Raw genomic sequence first — 20,228 nt, 5'->3', positions numbered from 1 at the left:
AACAGGATTAATATATTACAGAATAATTTGAGTGTGCCATCTATGTTTGTATGTGATTTTGTCAGGGATAAATTCCAGGTGAATGCTAAAAGGTAGCACCCAACTAAACAGAAAGGCTTAGGAAGACACAAAATGCACACATCTGCACGCACCTTAAACATCTACCAGTGTCCCCAGTCTACCTATGTGTTATGAACTATGGTATCCTGACCTCTGGTTTTACAACTTTCTGTATGATTTCAGATAAGCCTCCTCCCATACTCCACAGTAACTCACAATCTGCAACTCTTCCAAGGCCCGCTTCCACGAACAAAGGTCAGGTCAGGTCTTTTTCAAGATGAAATACCATATTTATTGTAGTATTTATGCATTTCTTCGCCATATAACATGTGTCAACTACAAATTGGCACTTGCCATTGGCACTTGCCATCTACCTCTACAAGGATTAAATCATGTGTTGCTGCAGCTGCTGACTTTCAACACCCCCTGAAAGGAGCTCAGGGTGGAGAGCAGAAATGAGGCGCTCTGTGCTCTGGGAAGAACTGGCAAAACAGGTCTTCAGATAGTTAGATATTTTCAGGAGCCGATTTTATGAGCCCAATTCTTGTATCTCCTCATATCTAGAAAAGCACTAAAATCCTTTATGGCGACATCTGTTCCTCGTGACTAGCAGTAACCATCACGAGACTAGAAGAAACCTTCTACAAAAAATATGTGCTTGATTGCATGTACACCCCTTCGCCAAAATCACATATGTACTGACCTTCCCCCCTAACTCTTTGGAGCAGTTTTTCAGAGCTATCTGAAATGCTGCCTCCCGGGCTATAGTCCTCATTTTGCCCCAGATAAAACTTAACTTGCAACTCTCACATTGTGCTTTTTTTTTTTTTTTTTAATTTTATAGCTACTTTATTTATTTATTTATTTATTTTTGGCTGTGTTGGGTCTTCGGTTCGTGCGAGGGCTTTCTCCAGTTACGGCAAGTGGGGGCCACTCTTCATCGCGGTGCAGGGACCGCTCTTCATCGCGGTGCGGGGACCGCTCTTCATCGCGTTGCGCGGGCCTTTCACCATCGCGGCCCCTCCCGTTGCGGGGCACAGGCTCCAGACGCGCAGGCTCAGCAGTTGTGGCTCACGGGCCCAGCCGCTCCGCGGCATGTGGGATCTTCCCAGACCAGGGCTCGAACCCGTGTCCCCTGCATTAGCAGGCAGATTCTCAACCACTGCGCCACCAGGGAAGCCCTGTGCTTTTTTTTTTTAAGTCGACACATGCATGTGTAAAAGTGTGCTACCATTTTTATTAGGTTCCGATTTTTTTCTCCTTGTGGACCATTAAGACGTTTTTGAGTATTGCACTCTAATCCCATTTTTCTCATTAGCCCCATGGTTTTTATGGCACAAACTTGCATAGTGCAGTGATTTTTAGCAACAAGTATGTCATATGACAGTGGAACTGATTATACATATATCAAAATGTTAGTAGTGTCTCTGGGTAGTAACTTATTTGTTGCTTATCTATAGTATCTACTTATTTCTCCTAAAACAATCATGTATTAATAATCTAATTAAATCTACATAAACATTTTTAAAAGATGAGGTGGTAGCCAAAGCATGACCACAGCTTTTCTAGGTGGAGGGCTAATCAGGAAAGCTCCACTTACTGACTGGTGATGCAATCAATTAAGGGCCTTCTAGTCTACCTAAGAGGCACAGTCAACTGTATGCTCCTCCTGGAAAACGGAGATAAGGTCTCTCAGCAACATCTTAACAGCTTCTTCAGAGTCCCCATTAGTGCTAAGAAGAATACAGGTGTGAATAGTTGAGATCCATTAAACAGTGCAAATCATGCAAGAAGCTACATGCCCCTAAATTGGTTTTCAAACATTCAGACATTAACATGATACACATCCAGAAATATATAGGCAATCACCAGTAAGATATATTCAGCGCTTATTGACTTTTGAGCTTAGTCTTATTAAGTGAGATTAGAACACCTTGTCTTTTCAGGAAATGTGACTCTTTGGGGAGACTACAAACCTGGACACGATGTGAATTTCAAAAGGGAGAGGAAAAAAAATTTATTTTCCTCATGTGATTCGAGTTTTGAATTTCCACCCACTTTTTCAGAGCGAACTTTCACCTGCTGTCACTTTTTTTCCTTCTCCTTTCCAAGGAGGTATCATGTGGTTTTGTTTGTTTGTCTTTTTTCTTTTTTAATGATAAATTATTCCACCTGCTGCCAGACTCCACTGTTTATCCTTGATTTGGGCAGGAGCCCTTCCTCCCCTTCCCCTCCCCAACGTGCGCTGTTTCTGGGACAGTGTCCCCTGAACTCTGAACTCGTTCCTGATTGATCCTTGTATTTTCCTGTCTCTCCACACAGAACCTGCTGTTGGCTGTGCTCTGTGGGGCTTTGTTTTTAGCTGTTCTCTGACAAAGGGCTTGATCTGTGCAGCACATCTCGTCCTCTTTGTTCAGCCTCTGGCTTCAACCACTGAATCACAAATACTCTCCAGCTGGGAGTCAGACAAGGGCAGAGATGAAGAACCCAGAAGCCCAACAGGATGTTTCGGTTTCCCAGGGAATTCGCATGATGTTTTACATGATGAAGCCCAATGAAACGTCATTTGAAACCCTGGAAGAGGTGCCTGATTATGTACAAAAGGTGAGACTCTTAGGTTGCTTCTGTGTCCTGGCTATCGTAAACAGAGCTGCAATGAACATTGTGGTACATGACTCTTTTTGAATTATGGTTTTCTCAGGGAGGTGGATGGACCTGGAGTCTGTCATACAGAGTGAAGTAAGTCAGAAAGAGAAAAACAAATATTGTATGCTAACACATATATATGGAATCTAAAAAAAAAAAAGGTTCTGAAGAACCTAGGGGCAGGACAAGAATAAAGACGCAGATGTAGAGAATGGACTTGAGGACACGGGGAGGGGGAAGGGTAAGCTGGGACGAAGTGAGAGAGTGGCATGGACATATATACACTACTAAATGTAAAACAGATAGCTAGTGGGAAGCAGCCGCATAGCACAGGGAGATCAGCTCGGTGCTTTGTGACCGCCTAGAGGGGTGGGGTAGGGAGGGTGAGATAGGGAGGGTGGGAGGGAGATGCAAGAGGGAGGAGATATGGGGATATATGTATATGTACAGCTGATTCACTTTGTTATACAGCAGAAACTAACACACCATTGTAAAGCAATTACACTCCAATAAAGATGTTAAAAAAAAAACCACAAACGGGCGAGACTCTCCGGGAAGAGGCTACTCTTGCTTTTCTCTTAATAAGAAGTAAGTTAAACACATTTTGGGGTTTTGTTCATGTTCATTCTTCAAATAATTCTAATAAAAAATAATAGTTTCGAAAAAGCATGGGGCAAAAGTAGAATTTCCACTTGAATTGAATCTCCATGCAGTATCCATGACCATCTTCTCCTATTAAACTTGTCTTCCCTGATATGTTACTCCAGATTATGATAAAACTTTAAAAAGTTTTCCTGGACACAGTGGCCTTACAAATTTAGCTGTTTAGAAAACTTCAGTACTCATGATCAGCTTCCAAATGAGTGAAACCTATAACTTTTTCAGGATTTGATATCACTCCTTCTTTCTGATTTTTTAAAGAAAAAAATGTGGTACTCGCATCTTCGTAAATCATATTTTTTAATATTATGACACCAAACCTAGTCCAATATTTGTCATCAATTGTGGATGACAAGATTTTTTTTTCTGTGATATAAGAAAAAAATGCTGTATGAATAAAACTTGATGCCTAAAACAAGCATTTAAAATGACCTCATTCTCTGAAATACTCAGAAGCAAATTTTTTGTTCCTACAGTTTCAATTTTGTGATTCCTGTAATTCTAATATGAGAAACTAGAATCATGTGCATCCTTAAGGAAAGCCTTTTAAAGTGGGCCTTAGGCATGTAGATAATAGACTTCTGATTATTGCACTTATTTTCAAATGTATTTTTTAGATCTAACTTGAAACACGTCCTGCCTAATCTTTTTATTTTCTTGGCAGAATTATCGTGGTTACATCTATAGTTATATTTCATGTCCAAACTGGATGATAGAATTTAAGCACCTGTTTAGTGCGTGTCTGAAATAATCAGATTTCTTTGCCTGTTGGGAGGAAATGATCCTCTAGGATAGGTATATACCTTTTCTGCTATGAACTATCTATCACTCTGGGCCTACCATTTTGGGAATGACTAATCAGGAAACTTGGAAGAATTTCATACCGAGCACAATAGCATCTCTTTTCTGCAATTTCCTTTCCAGGCAACTCCATTTTTCATTTCCTTGATACTACTTGAACTGGTTGTCAGCTGGATTCACAAAGGGAAGCCATCGGGTCCTTTGGATGATGCCTTAACATCGATGTCAGCCGGTGTTCTGTCTCGGCTTCCGGGGTGAGTTAGCTGGTTAGCAGCACTGAGTGAATAAACTGAAATTCTCCAAGTAAGATTGAAAAGAAACCCATTGTATGCGGAATTGGTCTATTTTCACATACATCCCCAAAGAACTCAGTTACTGTCATTATTTAACTTTTTGATGTTTTGGTCATCATGGATTTTTTACATTTGTTATTAAAAATATTGCTCTAAGTATTATTTATCTTAATTACTGAATTTATTGGTGCCTTCTTAAATTTTGTGCCCAAGACAAGTGCTTCACTTGTCTTACGCTAGTCCCAGGCCTGAGTGATGTTCTAGTTATCTATTGGAAAATTAATTTGGCCTCAGGTAAATTCACATCCTGTAGCAATCTGGGGTGCAGACACTCCCTACTCAAAGTCATACAAAGCTCTGGATTACTACAGCGGTCTCTTAAGTGGTATCATTGTCTCTAGTCCTACTTCATTTACAGCCAAACATTTCCATAATGTGAATCTGGTGGAAACTCTTCATAGGTTCCTTATAGCCTGAGGATAATTTCTTTCCTAATCTATGGAGGCCTTTGTTTATCCAGCTTTGCTTCTGGTCCCTTCTTTCTTCTTCCCCCTTTGCAGTAGTTGTTCCCTCCATACTCTGCTACTTGCCATTACCCAGATGTCTCACGTGGTCATCCGAGTGGCCAGCTCCCATTCATTTCTTAAGTCGAAGCATAGACTTCTCTTGAAGAGTCATACTCTTCAGCAAATCTTGCCTGTTTTCCAACCCTATTTTAGGCACCACTTCACTATGGGCTCTGTTCACTGTGGAGTATTGTGCTTACCCCATAATAGAATTGTCACAATGATATTAAGCTCACCTGTTTGCCTCCCAGCCCTTCCTGCAGGCTTGCATGCAACTTGAGAAACAGAGGTGTTCTTTTAATTTTAACTCCTATGCCTGGAATGATGTCTGATACATGGTCGATTTTTTTTTAAAAAAAACACCTAACATTCTTATAGTGTTATGTTGATGGTGACGTCTGAGGATGAAGGGACCAAAAAACAGTAAACAATAAATGACCTACTACTGTTTAGAAAGTAAATTGTAATGTGTTTAGAGGAGATACCAATGAATGGAAGGCTCTTCAGTATATGAGAGTTTTCCAAAGAGCAGAGGGTGAGGGAAGATTCCCTTAGAAGTCTGTGCTTTGCGTTGCTGAAGAATGTTCTCATTCCTGCTTCCCACCCATTGCTTCTTTTACTGTTTTAAGAGCTTTACTTCTAACCAGTGCTCATTGCTTTGGAATGTTTGTATGAACCGCCCAGTGGGAAACCAAGGTGGATTTTTTAAAAATATAATGAAAACTTAATGATATCTGAGAAAAGGTAAAATAATTTCATATAATTGCATCAAATTGTTTAGATAGAAAGTAAACCTAAAGGTAAAATATTTTTCATAAATGTTACTATGAAAAAGATAGGATAATAGTTATAAAATAATAATAGTAATAATCATCATAAAAGAGTCTCTAAAAAACTACTCATATGGTTGCACATTCCTGTCAGAATCAGAGAATAGTATCTCAAATTATTCTCAGTTAATTTCCAGAATACTCTAATTAAGAGTTTACAACTACCCGTAATTTCCTCTATTTCATGTCTCCCTTGAACAGAACTGAACAAGAAATACGTTCAACATGCTCAAGGGACATGTATATTTGGTTATTGAAAAATACCCAGTTGGTTACAATAATTCACTCTGAGAAAGTTAAGTGTATAGGTTTATGGAAATTGGACGGTTGATGAACTGTCAAAATAACTTGATAACTGAGAAGTGCCCTGCAGGTACAATTATGGATCACATATTTTGTTGAGCTGGAATGAATTTATTAAGAACTCAGGGAGACATCAAGTTGAATGAATGCTTCAGCATTTCTTTTACTTTTTTAAGTTTGACTTTGGTCACAAGTGAGATTAGATTCTTCTCTTATTGTAACAACTAGAAATACAAACTGTATCCTCAGTACTCTATTTCTGTTCAACATTGTGATTAAAAGAAAAAAAAAAGGTACAGAGTTCTAACAGGAGACCCAATGAGTAAACATATTTCTGCTAAAAAAGAAACCCCCAAATATAAGGGAAATGGCAGGGGAGAGAGAGAGAGAGAGAGAGAAACCAAAACAAACCAGTCCTTCAGGGATAAGCCTGCAGTTCCTTTTCTTCACATCCCACTACTCATAACACTCCTTAAGCTAACACAAGCTGTGAACTCTGGTGCCCTTTGAAAGAAAGGGAAAAGGTTGTGAACTTGAATTTGGAGCATATTTTTCTATAGTTGTATTTTGAATGAGAACAGCATCTTGCTTCTTTTTTGTTCACAATCCTAAATTATGAAATGTGGATAACTTTGTAAGTTTTATAAAGAATTTTATCTTTCACTGTCTTATCTGAAAGATCTCGGCAAAGCAAATTATTTGAAAATAAAATTTTAAAATATTTTCATTTACTTTGTTGCTATTAAAAAAATTCATAGATATAAGCAGAGAAGGAAAGCTGATCCTCAGGATGCACTCCCCTCAATCCCCTTTCAGCACAAGACGAGAAGGGGGACTTGATAGAAACTCTTAGAACAATATTTCAGTTGAAGCCACAGCATCAAGGGGAATCCTCCTGCAAATCGTTAACAGCTGAAGGTTAGATTAACACGGCATTGATCATACCCTCTCTGAGGGACTAATTTCACTTTCTATACCAACAACAGGGGCTTGCCACGTCCTTAAAATACATGATTGTAAGAAAAATGGTAATATACCATTTGTTAATCCCTTTGTGAGGAATTATACTTTGGATAATAATTTGAAATAGGCATGTGGCCTCTGAAAAAAGGAGTTGGGGAAATCAAAGTGCAGCCATGAACATGTTTTTCCACTTTGCCATTCATGTAATGGAAATGCTGTGTGGAGACTTTGAGGAAAAACAATGTTTATTTGAGGATCTCAATTTCGTTATTATATAAAAGTCAAAGTACCTTGAAGATTGGTAGCATACTTACCATATTGATGGAAAAGATATATGTGTATCTTTTCAAATCTTTATGTAAGGGAAAATATTCATCGTAGACAAGATTGTACCTTGTTTACAAGCCTGTCGGACAGACCATGATATGTAATAAAAGTCCATCTGTCCTAAGAACCAGATTCTGGGCAGGCCTGCATCTGTTTTGCTCTTCTGGAATCCAGTAGGCAGACTTCCTAGTCAGAATCTAGTCCTGAAATTATAGACAGATATGTGTATTTATCGTAGTTAAATGCAGTGTATCATATGCGGATAATCTGCCTTTCTATCAATTACTTGCATTTGTGACTATAAAAAATTAGACTTAACAAAATATTGACTAAATCAATTTTTAAAAATCTATCTGAAACTTGTGAAATATCCTGCTACTGACTGAAATGCTAATGAGTGAAAAATAATTACGTCTTTTTTTTTCTTGCTTGTTGAAGCAGAACTCAATTTCCAATCCTTCATTAGAAAATCGGGACTTCAATTTGTTACTTCCTTCCAGTGTTTCTGCTTCCATAAATTGCATCCTCCCCAGAGAAATTTTATTCCTGATACAAATATCTACAGTATGTTTGTTTTTAATGGGTTCATTTATTCTGTTGAAACAGCAGATTATAAATCAAATTGCAATAGGTTGGAGGGATAACTTAAGTAGGTAAATTTTCAGATGAGTTGGGGACACTCTGCTTTTAATACACATGGGTCACTGCCAATTTTTACTATGGAGCTAGGTCTGCAATGTTGGACCAAAGGTATCTACAGTTTTACTGGCCATGGCTGCCATGGAATTTTCCACTCCTGACAAGAAAGTTTCAATTCATCAAAAAAAAAAAAAAAATTTAAAGAGGAGGAAATTAAACTTCTTTGAGATACTTTTAACTCCTTGGGGTGGGACTAGAGAATAAAGGAAAATTGTGTACTGCATTTTTACACTAGACTTTAGTAGCAGAGGCAATACTGTTTTTGGCAATGTGGACTTCTGACAAACAAGTACCTGTCATTTGGGATGATGACTTTAGTCAACAGTTATTCATTGTCTTAAGTAAGAGATAAATTCATTTATGTAATGTTAATAATGGTATTTTATTATGAATATTAATATAGTTTTATTAACTTAGAAAATTATGAAATGAACACCCCATGCGAACAAAATATATCCAAAAAATCTGCTGGTTTGTTAATTATTTTTGCTAGAGAAGAATGCCCTCTTAACTTTTACATGTCCCCTTAACTTTTACCTTAGAAACCTTATAAATAGACTTTGTTTTTAATGGTGTGACTTCAGAGCTAGCTCTTAGACTATCCTTCCCAAATGAATGCAAGCTTCCTTGCACTTATTAGTCTGGCTTTGCGTGCTTATTCAGTAGAGTAATTGAATTACTTGAAGTAATTTACTTCTTGCAAAGTAAAAAATGTAGCACATTTACTTCTTCCAAATCCACCACATTGTGTTTACAAAAGTCTATGGTTTTGTGGTTGTTTTAAAAAGAAATTAAATTAAATGATTGTTTCATAAATGTCATTTGACAGTAGGAAATAGTAGTACAAATGTCTGCCTGCAGAAGGTAGAGCTTGTGTTATGTATTTTGTTATTACTGAGCAAAAATCAATATTCCACTAGATGGAGCAAAAGTGGCAGTAGCTTTACAGATAGAGAGTGCAAGTTCCTGGGCCAGGTATAAGAGATTTTGAAATAAACAACACAATTTCTCAGAAAAATCAATATATATATAGTTATATATATAACATATAGTTATATATATACTAATTTATTTATAACTTTGTGAAACTTGTAAGGGCATTTCAAATGATCTCATTTAAATATTGGTCTATTTTCTAATTTATGACAAGATTATTAGAAATAAAAAGTCTAATTTATTTTTTTCAATTTTGCATAATCTGGCCAAATTTCTCTAATGACAGTTATAAAATCGTACAAGTTGGCAGATGTCTGTGAACACTGAGTACGTAATTCAACTTACTCTGAAAGTTGCTTTGAAATTTTAACAGTTTGCAATGAGAGCCTTACATCAAATTTCATTTGCTTGATTAATGATTAGAGCATGAGAGTATTTGAGAGCTGGATAATTTTAGGGTCCGTTCAGCCTAATGCTCTCATGTCAAATTAGCTGGGAGATAGTGAGATGGTGAACGACCTGTCCAGTGTTACCTTTCTCTACTTTTGATGATGGGAACATTCAAACTCAGAGGACTTTGATAACAAATTAGCTTTGTAATTCTCAATCCTCAAATAATATTTATTATCATTTATTGATTATTGAACAATTTCAACATTATAAAGTAACTTTATATTTTTAAAAATCCAGCATCAGTACTGGAATACTATTTTGGTATCTTACCAGATTTCACAGTCACTAAACATTGACAGGACAGATTTTAGTTTTATTGAAGTGTAGTTGATTTACGGTGTTGTGTTAATTACTGCTGTACAGCAAAGTGATTCAGTTATACATATATATACACACACACACACGCACATATATACATTCTTTTTTAAAATATTCTTTTCCTTTATCATAGGATATTGAATATAGTTCTCTGTGCTATGCATTAGGACCTTGTTGTTTGTCCATTCTATATATAAAAGCTCACATCTACTAACCCCAATCTCCCGCTCCATCCCTCCTCCAACCCCGTGCCCCTTGGCAACCACCAGTCTGACAGGACAAATTTCTAGTGTGGACAGAAAAGGTTACATAAAACACATGAAAAATTAACTGTCATTCATTTGCCAGAAGATATACTTCAGACCCAAGAGAATTAGCTATTTGGGGGGTATTTATAAAGAATATAGGACAAAATGGGAGGGGAGTCTCTACACATACAGGTTGTTAATTAGAGGAGTCTAATGCCTCCTTATATTTAGATTATTTTCTCGGTCTTGCATTCAAACTTAATGAATAAAAGGAATCTAGCATTTGGTTATTCAAAGCCCCTGTGCTACCTAATTTCCATCTCCACATGATAAAGTAAGCTCACTATATATGCATATTACATATGTCTCTTTCCACAGGAAAGGGGTTAGAGTTATCGTTTGAATTCCAGAGTGCAGAGTCATATGCTGGGATTGGGGGCTGGGAGAGAATGAAGGAATTGGGAAGAGAAAGAGGAAGAGGGTTAGTTTTATGATTCAAGGTCTGGTGGGAACATTTTTGAAAATATAGGTGCTATTTCCTGCAATCAAGGGCTTTCCAGAGCTTGATAATCATTTCCCAGGTGTATCTCTTGCCGAATTGTTTTTAGTTGTGGGCACTCCATAGCTGTTTTTTCCCATTTATGATGGAAGAGGATCATATTCATCTTGCTGATAGAGAACCGGGAATTCAATTCCCACAGCTTCTCCGCTCTTTCCCTTCACCTTGAGGAAAGTTTGGCTTCGTGCTAAGGTGTGAAAAAAAAAAAGAAAAAGCCTTGACTGTAGTATGTCAGGCATATTTCAGCTCGATTTGTGTCAACCCTAATAAGTAAGTTGACAGAATAATAAATTGGGTGTCTGCTCAAGACCTGGCACCTGTACAGGAAATAAAGTATTTCAGTTACATGCAGGTTCTTTTTGTTTTACACATGGAAGTTTTCCAGGGACCCTCTTTCTATTATTGAAGTTTTGGTATCTGAAAGCCTATTTCAATTGTCACTAGAAAACTGACAAGAAAGACAGCAACTTTAAAAAGAGATACTGAACTGGTGGGACATTGATGAGGCAGGTGGCTGTATTTGCCCTCTTCACCAATGTGTCCTCCCTTTCTTGTGCTGTGCCTGGCACCTAGTAGGCACTTACTATGAATTTTTTGAATGATTGAATGAATCCATGAATTGACCTGCTTTGACACCATGTAGTAAAGCGGATAAAAAAAAACCTGTAGATTATTTAAACTTTCTATTCCATTTTCCTAAGTTTTAATGTTTTCTTTCTAGATCAGTCTTTTTTAGGGTTATCAACTGGGGCAGTTTTGCCCCCGGGAGACATTTGGACATTTTGTTGTCACACCTGGGGTGGAGGGCTGTGCTACTGGCATCTAGTGGGCAGAGGCCAGGGATGCTGCTAAACATCCTACAATGCCCAGGATAGGCCCCCACAGCAAAGAATCATCTGGCCCAAATAGCAACATTGTCAAACTTTAGAATTTCTGTTTTAGAAAAATTAAGTTAGACCATATAAAATTGATATTATTCACCATTTTTTTCCCTAAAACTTGAATTTTATGTGGTTAATTCTCTACTAATGAGTATTAAGGAGCAATTATAAGGTTTCATAATTTGGGTAATAGTTTTCACAGGACAGACCCCTACAACAAAGAATTATCTTGTCCAAATGTCAATAATGACACTGTTCAGAAGCCTTAGTCTAGATGTATAAGAATTACCAACCAAGCTAACATGCTTTAAAATAAAATTCGTTCTATTCCCCCTACCCTGATAAATAACCTGGATGACAAATTGGAAGACACATTTCAAATTTCAAGTTCTTGGATTCCTCAGAGTTCCAGAACAGTGTGAGAGCCCCTGGCCCATGGCCTGTCCTGTCTCATGAGGGACCTCACACACCTGTGTGTGCACACCCCAGTCTGCTTGTCCCAGCTCTGTCTACACATCCAAAGAAGCCACTTTTGTCTACCTTGTCATGTTGAGGACTTTACACACCTGCATAGGTGGACCCTCTGGAGGCCTGGACCAGGAAAGAGGCCCATGCAGTACTGAAAGCAGCCTCAGGGCCACTTGACAGGGGATTCTGGAGTATCCAGGGCATTGCCTGAGTTGTGACAGGGGTGCTGGGTAGGTAGTCTCCTTGGATCAAGGACTCACACTTAAGGACAAAATTGCTCTTTCCAACCATATAATTGTTCAAGGAGGTCATGGAGAGGATGCGACCCTGGTTGACCTATAAGCTGGACTTCACTTACCCTTCCCCTTTCCCTTACTCTCTCCCCTGTCCATGGAATGTAAGTTACACCTACAATCCCATGCTAACAGCTGTTTCAAGGATGCAGCCTTGAGAGAGTAAGGTGTTGTTGAGACCATCTGGACTGAATAAGTGACTTGAACCCAGTTAAGACCTTTCTAGAAAATTTTAACATTCTGGAGTGAGAGTATGGAGATTTACATGTCTTGCAGCCACCGAAGACAAACCTCTCTAAGTTCCTTGTTTGTTAAAACTGCCACTTCCCAGTCTGGAGTGTTCTGTCTCTTTCTTTAGTTTCTTCTTACCCCCCGTGTATGGGGACCAATTTACAAACCTAGAGTAATCTTAAATTGAAAACTGAGTTTTAAGATCTGGTGATGTGTAATCCTTTTTCAAAGTGTAGGCATTTGGCATTTCTATTAGTTATTTATATTAATGCTGTTGTGAAGAAGCCTAGTGTTTTATGTTACTGATTAAATAATTACTTGAAGGATTCAAAATGTGAGACAATTTTAAAGTTATTAAATCACAGTTAAAGTCATATCATAACTAACGTCAACATTAGATTAAAAGTAAACATCTGGGTCTCCAACAAAACCAGTAACATGCTAATTCATAGGCGCTGACTATGTAAAGGGAAATACTAGTAAAATAATGAATTTTAACAATAAACTAATGAGCTGCTTCTTTGACTTTTATTTAAAATTAGAATATTTCAGAAATTTCTCACTTGTTCATGGTTTATAAATAAATCTTTATTCGGTAGAATAATTCTTTTTACATATGAGTGATAAATATTAATGAAAAAGTCAGTTCAGTCATATCTATAAAAGTGATAAAAGGAATGATTATCTTGAGTCTGATCCTAAATTTGATCACAGGAAATTTAAAAGGAAAAATACTATTCTTTATAAAATTGAACTATATTATGTATATTTTTGAAATTTCTTTAAATAAGAATTTACAGAAGCTTGGTAGAATATGTGGTAAGAGATATGCTGTCTGGGTTTTAAAAACAATTGTTTATTTCTAGGGAAAAATTATTCCCTTATATTTTGAGATCCATAGTTTATATTACCATAAGAAATACTGATATGCTATGAGAATCCAATTTGTAGTCTTAAGAATAATATCTAGAAAACATAGAGTGTGTGTGTGAAAGAGAGGAGGGACTAGACAGGAAGAGAGAGAATAGAGTTAGTCAGAAGCAACTTTAATCTAAAGGCAAACTTTATGGGATTAATATATTTTAAGGCAGTAGTCATTTTGCAGTCCCTTTAAAAAATATGCTATTTATAATTTTCTACTTTTTACATTTCCTTTAAAAAGCACCCTTCTTGTGTTCTTTGCTAAGATTTAGAAATGACAGTCACGGAAAATAAGTCATAGTTTTGTCATTTTTATGTTATATGGTTTCCATGAAAAGTATTTTTAAGGGACATATAAAGGGAACTTCCTAAATTCCATGAAATAGGGGAATAGTTGGCATCCATGATACCTATGAAACAAAAGAAAACATCATGTAAATCATTTTGATACCAAGGAAATTGAGCCTCTTCAAAGGTATGATAGAGCAGTAAAAAACCAAGAGAAAGGGGGAAAGGATTTTATTTTTATGTATGAACATATTAATTTTTAAATATTATCTAAAATGTTTTAGCATAATTTTGCATCTAAAATATAGTATAGTCATCGCTTATACATTTTATCTTTCCAGTTTGTTTTTCAGGAGCATTGAACTGACCAGTTACATTTATATCTGGGAGAACTACAGGCTCATCAGTTTGCCTTGGGATTCTCCATGGACTTGGTATTTAACTTTCTTGGGAGTTGACTTTGGTTACTACTGGTTTCATCGTATGGCTCATGGTAAGTTGCAAACCAAGGCTTTATTGATACTCAGCTTATGTTGAACTGTGTTTGCCTCATCGTTGGTATTCAGTAAATATTGATTGAACGAGTGACTAAATGAATAACTTAGTTTATTTTACAGCATCTAAAGATTAATAATGAAAGTTCAGTTTGTAATTTAAATGGAAACAATCTGAAGTCATTGTTGAAAAAAAGTGAAATTACTAGAGGTACATTTTTCACACCCCTTGTATCTAATTTATTTTTAAAACCATTTAGAAAGTGCTGACTATAGCATCACTTCACACCCCAATTATCAAGGGTCTTTCAGAAGAGCTTTGTAACAGCATGGAATCCTAGGTAACCTGCTGTCATATGTAAGCCTGATTCATGTTCTTGGCAGTATTGCCATATTTACAAATGAAAATGCAATCAGCTAGGCATTAGCCATAATGCACTTTAGTGTGACCACAGCTTTGCAGAATTTCTCATCTGCTACAAAGCCTTCTTACGGTACTGGTTCACTGAACTTGCTTTTGGGGATTCTTGGCCACACCTTCCAAAGAAATGTTTTGTTTTGGAATGGAAAATGGAAGAGCATGGAGCTGCCTAAATCTCTCTTGGGATAAGCAGAAATTGGAGAACGATTGTAGAGCTAAGATGAACAAGTGGTCTCTAAGGAGGAATTAGGCATGCAAAATATTGCTGAAGGGAAACGGAGGAAAGTGCTAATTTGGAAAAACTACTGAAGAGCAGAGCTCAGGATTTCAGTGGGTAGTTGGGTTGAGTGGGTGGGGAGGAAGGAAGGAAGAGGAAGAAACCTGGACTAATAACAAAAAATAGATGGGAGATGGAAAGAAGAGCTCTGAGATCGGGGTGAGTAACTGAGCTATGTGTGTAGGAGTATGTGTGACCAAATATCCTTCCCAAGCAAGGATGAAGGAAATAGGAGTAGCATGGACAGCGTTATGCTTAAGGCAGTTAAACTTTAAACATGGCATTATTTTGTTAAGCACTTTAAACATGTACATTTAATGAAAGTATAAAAAGTGTTAATTCATTAAAAAATTTGGAGTGAACAGATAAACTAGAAAAAGTTATTTATTTTGTGTGTGATAACCTTTGTCTTTGAAAATAATAGGTCAGTTCCTTATGTATAAATGTAAGAGGATACTCCCAAATTGAACATGATTAAGAATAAAATAGGGTTGATGTGGTAAACTTGGTATTTTATTTCAAAATAGTAGTTTTCTCCCTAAAATAAACCCATTGGCAATTTTCCTCACTTTCTATGCAGCAAATGGGTAATGCAGAAAGCATTTACATTCTATTACTTAATTTCAGGAACCTTCTAATATCATACGGTCCTATACAGATGTGTTTGATTGGAAAATCTGCAAATTTGCTTAATATTTGAAAGCCCATTATAACAGGAAACAAAGAACCAACAGAATATTACCAAATATAAAACTTTAAAAAATATGCTGATTGTAAGTGCTCTCAGGGAATAGCAATAAAGTAAAATAATATATTAAAAACATGGAATCAAGGCTGTTTAAAGTATGCTTCCCATTAGAAAATTTTGAACCAAATCCAGTAAAGGCAGGCATTAAAAAAATCTGAAAACCTTCTGGAAAAACACTCACCACTTTCAGGCTATGAAGCTTACTCATAAGTTCAAAGACTTTTGACTTGTGATGGAAAGCTAGTTGGAAAAAAATGATATCTCACTGTGCAAATATATAACATAGTTATAGATTATATTCCCCACCCTGTACATTTCATACCCATGGCTCATTTATATGAATCTGGAAGTTTGTACCTCTAAATCTCCTTCACCTACTTCTTTCCTCCCCACCACCCCCATCCCCTCACAACCACCTGTTTGTTCTCTGTATCTATAACTCTGTTTCTGTTTTGTTATGTTTGTTCATTTGTTTTGTTTTTTTACATTTCACATATAAGTGAAATAATACAGTATTTGCCTTTCTCTGTCTGACTTATTTCACTTAGCATAATACCTTTTAGGTCCATCCATGTTGTCACAAATTGCAAGATTTCATTCGTTTTTTTATGGCTGAGTAATATTCCATTGTGTACATATATACCACCTCTTCTTTATCCATTCATCTGTTGATGAGTGTTTAAGTTTCTTCCATTTCTTGGCTATTGTAAATTATGTTGCAATGAACATAGGGATGCATATATCTTTTCTAAGTACTGTTTTTGTTTTCTTCGGATAAGAACCCAGGTGTAGAATTGCTGGATTGTATGGTAGTTTTATTTTTAATTTTTTGAGGAATCTCCATGTTGTTTTCCATATTGGCTGTACCAATTTACATTCCCGCCAGCCATGCACAAGGGTTCCTCTTTTTTCACATCTTAGATAACACTCGTTATTTGTTGTATTTTTGATAATAGGCATTCTGACTGGTATGAGATGATATCTCATTGTGGTTTTGATTTGCATTTTCCTCATGATTAGTGATGTTGAACATCTTTTCATGTCCCTGTTGAACATCTGTATGTCTTCTCTGGAAAATGTTTATTACAATATTCTGCCAATTTTAAAATCAGTTTGCTTGTTTTTTTGATGTTGAGTTTCTATGACTTCTTTGTGTATTTTGGATATTAACACCTTATCAAATATATCATTTGTAAATATCTTCTTCCATTCATTGGTGGCCTTTTCATTTTGTTGATAGTTTCTTCTGCTGTGCAAAAGCTTTTTAGTTGGATGTAGTCCCATTTATTTATTTTTGTTTTTGTTTCCCTTGACTGAGGAGACACATTCAAAAAAATTTTTTACTAAGACTGATGTCAAAGATAGTATTGCGTATATTTTCTAGAATTTTTAAGGTTTCAGGTCTTACATTTAAGTCTGTAATCCATTTGGAATTTATTTTTGTGCATGGTGTGTGAGAGTAGTTCAGTTTGATTCTTCTGCATATAGCTGTCCATTTTTCCCAGCACCATCTATTGAAGAGGCTATCATTTCCCCATTGTATAATCTTGCCTTCTTTGTTGTAGACTAATTGCCCATATAAGTGTGGGTTCGTTTGTGGGATCTCTATTCTCTTCCATTGATCTGTGTATCTATCTCTTTTTGTGCCAGTACCATACTGTTTAGATGACTGTACCTTTGTAGTGTAGTTTGAAATCATGGTGTGTGATACCTCCAGCTTTGTTCTTCTTTCTTAATATTGTTTTGGCTGTTCAGGGTTTTTTGTGTTTCCACGCAAATTTGTCTCTTTTGTGCCAAATATTTTTGCTCAAAAGGAGAATTTGAAAAAGTTTCTGTTACTAAAGGCATATGATGCATTAGCAAATAAGATCTTTGAGCAAAGCCATTTTAGACCACAAAAGGCCAAATCAAGTGGAATCTATCCTCTTTCACTTATTAAACAAGTGTAATTGTGACTGAATTTAGTGTCATAATATTAAAATATACAATAAAAGAGACTAAGCATGGTGAAGTACTAGGAAAATACTCTAAGTGAAAATTCCAGCAAGAATCATTAACTAATTTAGAGACTTCTTTCTATGATTATAATCTTTTCATTCATGCATCCACTCATTCATGCAGTAACTTGCAACAAATATTTAATAACCATCTATCTTATATGAACCCTATATTAGGCATCAGAGGTAGCTTGGATAATAACATATCTGAACACCAGTTGTTCATTTTATTATGGGTAAAAGACATTAACAATTAACTACAATAATGATAGGGGAAGTGCAAAGATGATTTTGGAGTGAATTCTTAAAATTCACAAAAGAAACTTTGTCCTTCTCATGGGCATTAGTTCTTAAATTTCCAAACTTCTGAATATGCTGATTAACCTTTCTCAAAGTGGTTACATAAAAACCAAATGGAATTATGTTAAAAACTCATATTCCTTCAGACCCCAGGGAATATTCATTGGAGTGAGGTCTCACGGCATTCCTCATCTCAGCACCAAACCCAACTCTACACAATAGCCTACAAACCTCAGTGTGGAAGCCTCAGGCCAAACAACCAGTAAGACAGGAACACAATCCCATTCATAAAAAAAAAAAAAAAAAAAATGAGACGGCAAAAAAATGTGTCACAGATGAAGGAGCAAGGTAAAAACCTACAAGACCAAATAAATGAAGAGGAAATAGGCAATCTACCTGAAAAAGATTTCAGAGTAATGATAGTGAAGATGATCCAGAATCTCAGAAATAGAATGGAGGCATGGGTTAAGAAAATACAAGAAATGTTTAACAATGATCTAGAAGAACTAAAGAACAAACAAACAGAGGTGAACAACATAATAACTGAAATGAAAAATACAGTAGAAGGAATCAATAACAGAATAACTGAGGCAGAAGAACGAATAAGTGAGCTGGAAGACAAAATGATGGAAATAAGTGCCGAGGAACAGAATAAAGAAAAATAGACTGAAAAGAATTGAATACAATCTCAGAGACCTCTGGGACAACACTAAACACACCAACATTCGAATTATAGGGGTCCCAGAAGAAGAGAAAAAGAAAGGGTAAATTGTTACAAGAGATAAGGAAGGACACTACATAATGATCAAGGGATCAATCCAAGAAGAAGATATAACAATTATAAATGTTTATGCACCCAACGTAGGAGAACCTCAATGCATAAGGCAAATGCTAACAACCATGAAAGGAGAAATCGACAGTAACACAATAATAGTAGGGAACTTTAACACCCCACTTACACCAATGGACAGATCATCCAAGCAGAAGATAAATAAGGAAACACAACCTTTAAATGGCACAATAGACCAGATAGATCTAATTGATATTTATAGAACATTCCACCCAAAAGTGACAGAATACACTTTCTTCTCAAGTGCTCATGGAACATTCTCCAGGATAGAGCACATCTTGCATAACAAATCAAACCTTGGAAAATTTAAGAAAATTGAAATCATATCAAGCATCTTTTCTGACCACAACGCTATGAGATTGGAAATCAATTACAGGAAAAAAACTGTAAAAAACACAAATACATGGAGGCTAAACAGTGCACTATTAAATAAGCAAGAGAACACTGAAGAAATCAAAGAAGAAATAAAAGGATACATAGAAACAAATAACAATGAAAACACGGAGACCCAAAACCTATGGGACGCAGCAAAAACAGTTCTAAGAGGGAAGTTTATAGCAATTCAATCTCACCTCAAAAACCAAGAAAAATCTCAAATAAACTATCTAACCCTACACCTAAAACAGCCAGAGAAATAAGAACAAAGAAAACCCAAAGTCAGAAGAAGGAAAGAAATAATAAAGATCAGAGCAGAAATAAATGAAATGGAAATGAAAACAATAGCAAAGATCAATAAAACTAAAAGTTTGTTATTTGAGAAGGTAAAAAAAATTGATAAATCCTTAGCCAGATTCATCAAGAAAAAAAAGGAGAGGATGCAAATCAATAAAATTAGAAATGAAAAAGGAGCAATCACAACTGACACTGCAGAAATACAAAAGATTATAAGAGACTACTACAAACAACTATATGCCAATAAAATGGACAACCACAAAGAAATGGACAGATTCTTGGAAAGTGACAATTTTCCAAGACTGAACCAGGAAGAATTAGAAAATATAAACAGACCTATCACAGGTAATGAAATTGAAACCATAATTAAAAATCTTCCAACAAACAAAAGTCCAGGATGATGGCATCAGAGGCGAATTCAATCATTAGAGAAGAGCTAACACCTATCCTTCTCAAACTCTTCCAAAAAATGTAGAGGGAGATACACTCCCATATTCATTCTGTGAAGCCACCTTCACCCTGATACCAAAACCAGGAAAATATATCACAAAAAAAAGAAAATTATAGACCTATATCACCGATGAACATAGATGCAAAAATCCTGAACAAAATACTAGCAAACGGAATCCAACAGCACATTAAAAGGATCATACACCATGATCAAGTGGGATTTATCCCAGGGATGCAAGAATTCTTCAATTTACACAAATCAATCAGTGTGATAC

General features: G+C 36.2%; 1 protein-coding gene across 1 annotated transcript in view; it reads left to right on the top strand.

Moving 5' to 3' along the window:
* Positions 1–2,538: 2,538 nt before the first annotated feature.
* AGMO (alkylglycerol monooxygenase) overlaps positions 2,539–20,228 on the top strand; it is a 336,098-nt gene continuing 318,408 nt past the window's right edge. The window contains exons 1-3 of the mRNA XM_059932831.1: positions 2,539–2,664; positions 4,291–4,421; positions 14,086–14,237. Coding sequence (XP_059788814.1) covers positions 2,539–2,664; positions 4,291–4,421; positions 14,086–14,237 — 409 coding nt within the window. The remainder of the gene's footprint in view (positions 2,665–4,290; positions 4,422–14,085; positions 14,238–20,228) is intronic.

Source organism: Balaenoptera ricei, chromosome 9, assembly GCF_028023285.1.
Source record: "Balaenoptera ricei isolate mBalRic1 chromosome 9, mBalRic1.hap2, whole genome shotgun sequence".
Classification (NCBI taxonomy): domain Eukaryota; kingdom Metazoa; phylum Chordata; class Mammalia; order Artiodactyla; family Balaenopteridae; genus Balaenoptera; species Balaenoptera ricei.
Note: the sequence above shows the minus strand (reverse complement) of the source record. Positions and strands in the feature narration are given on the sequence as shown.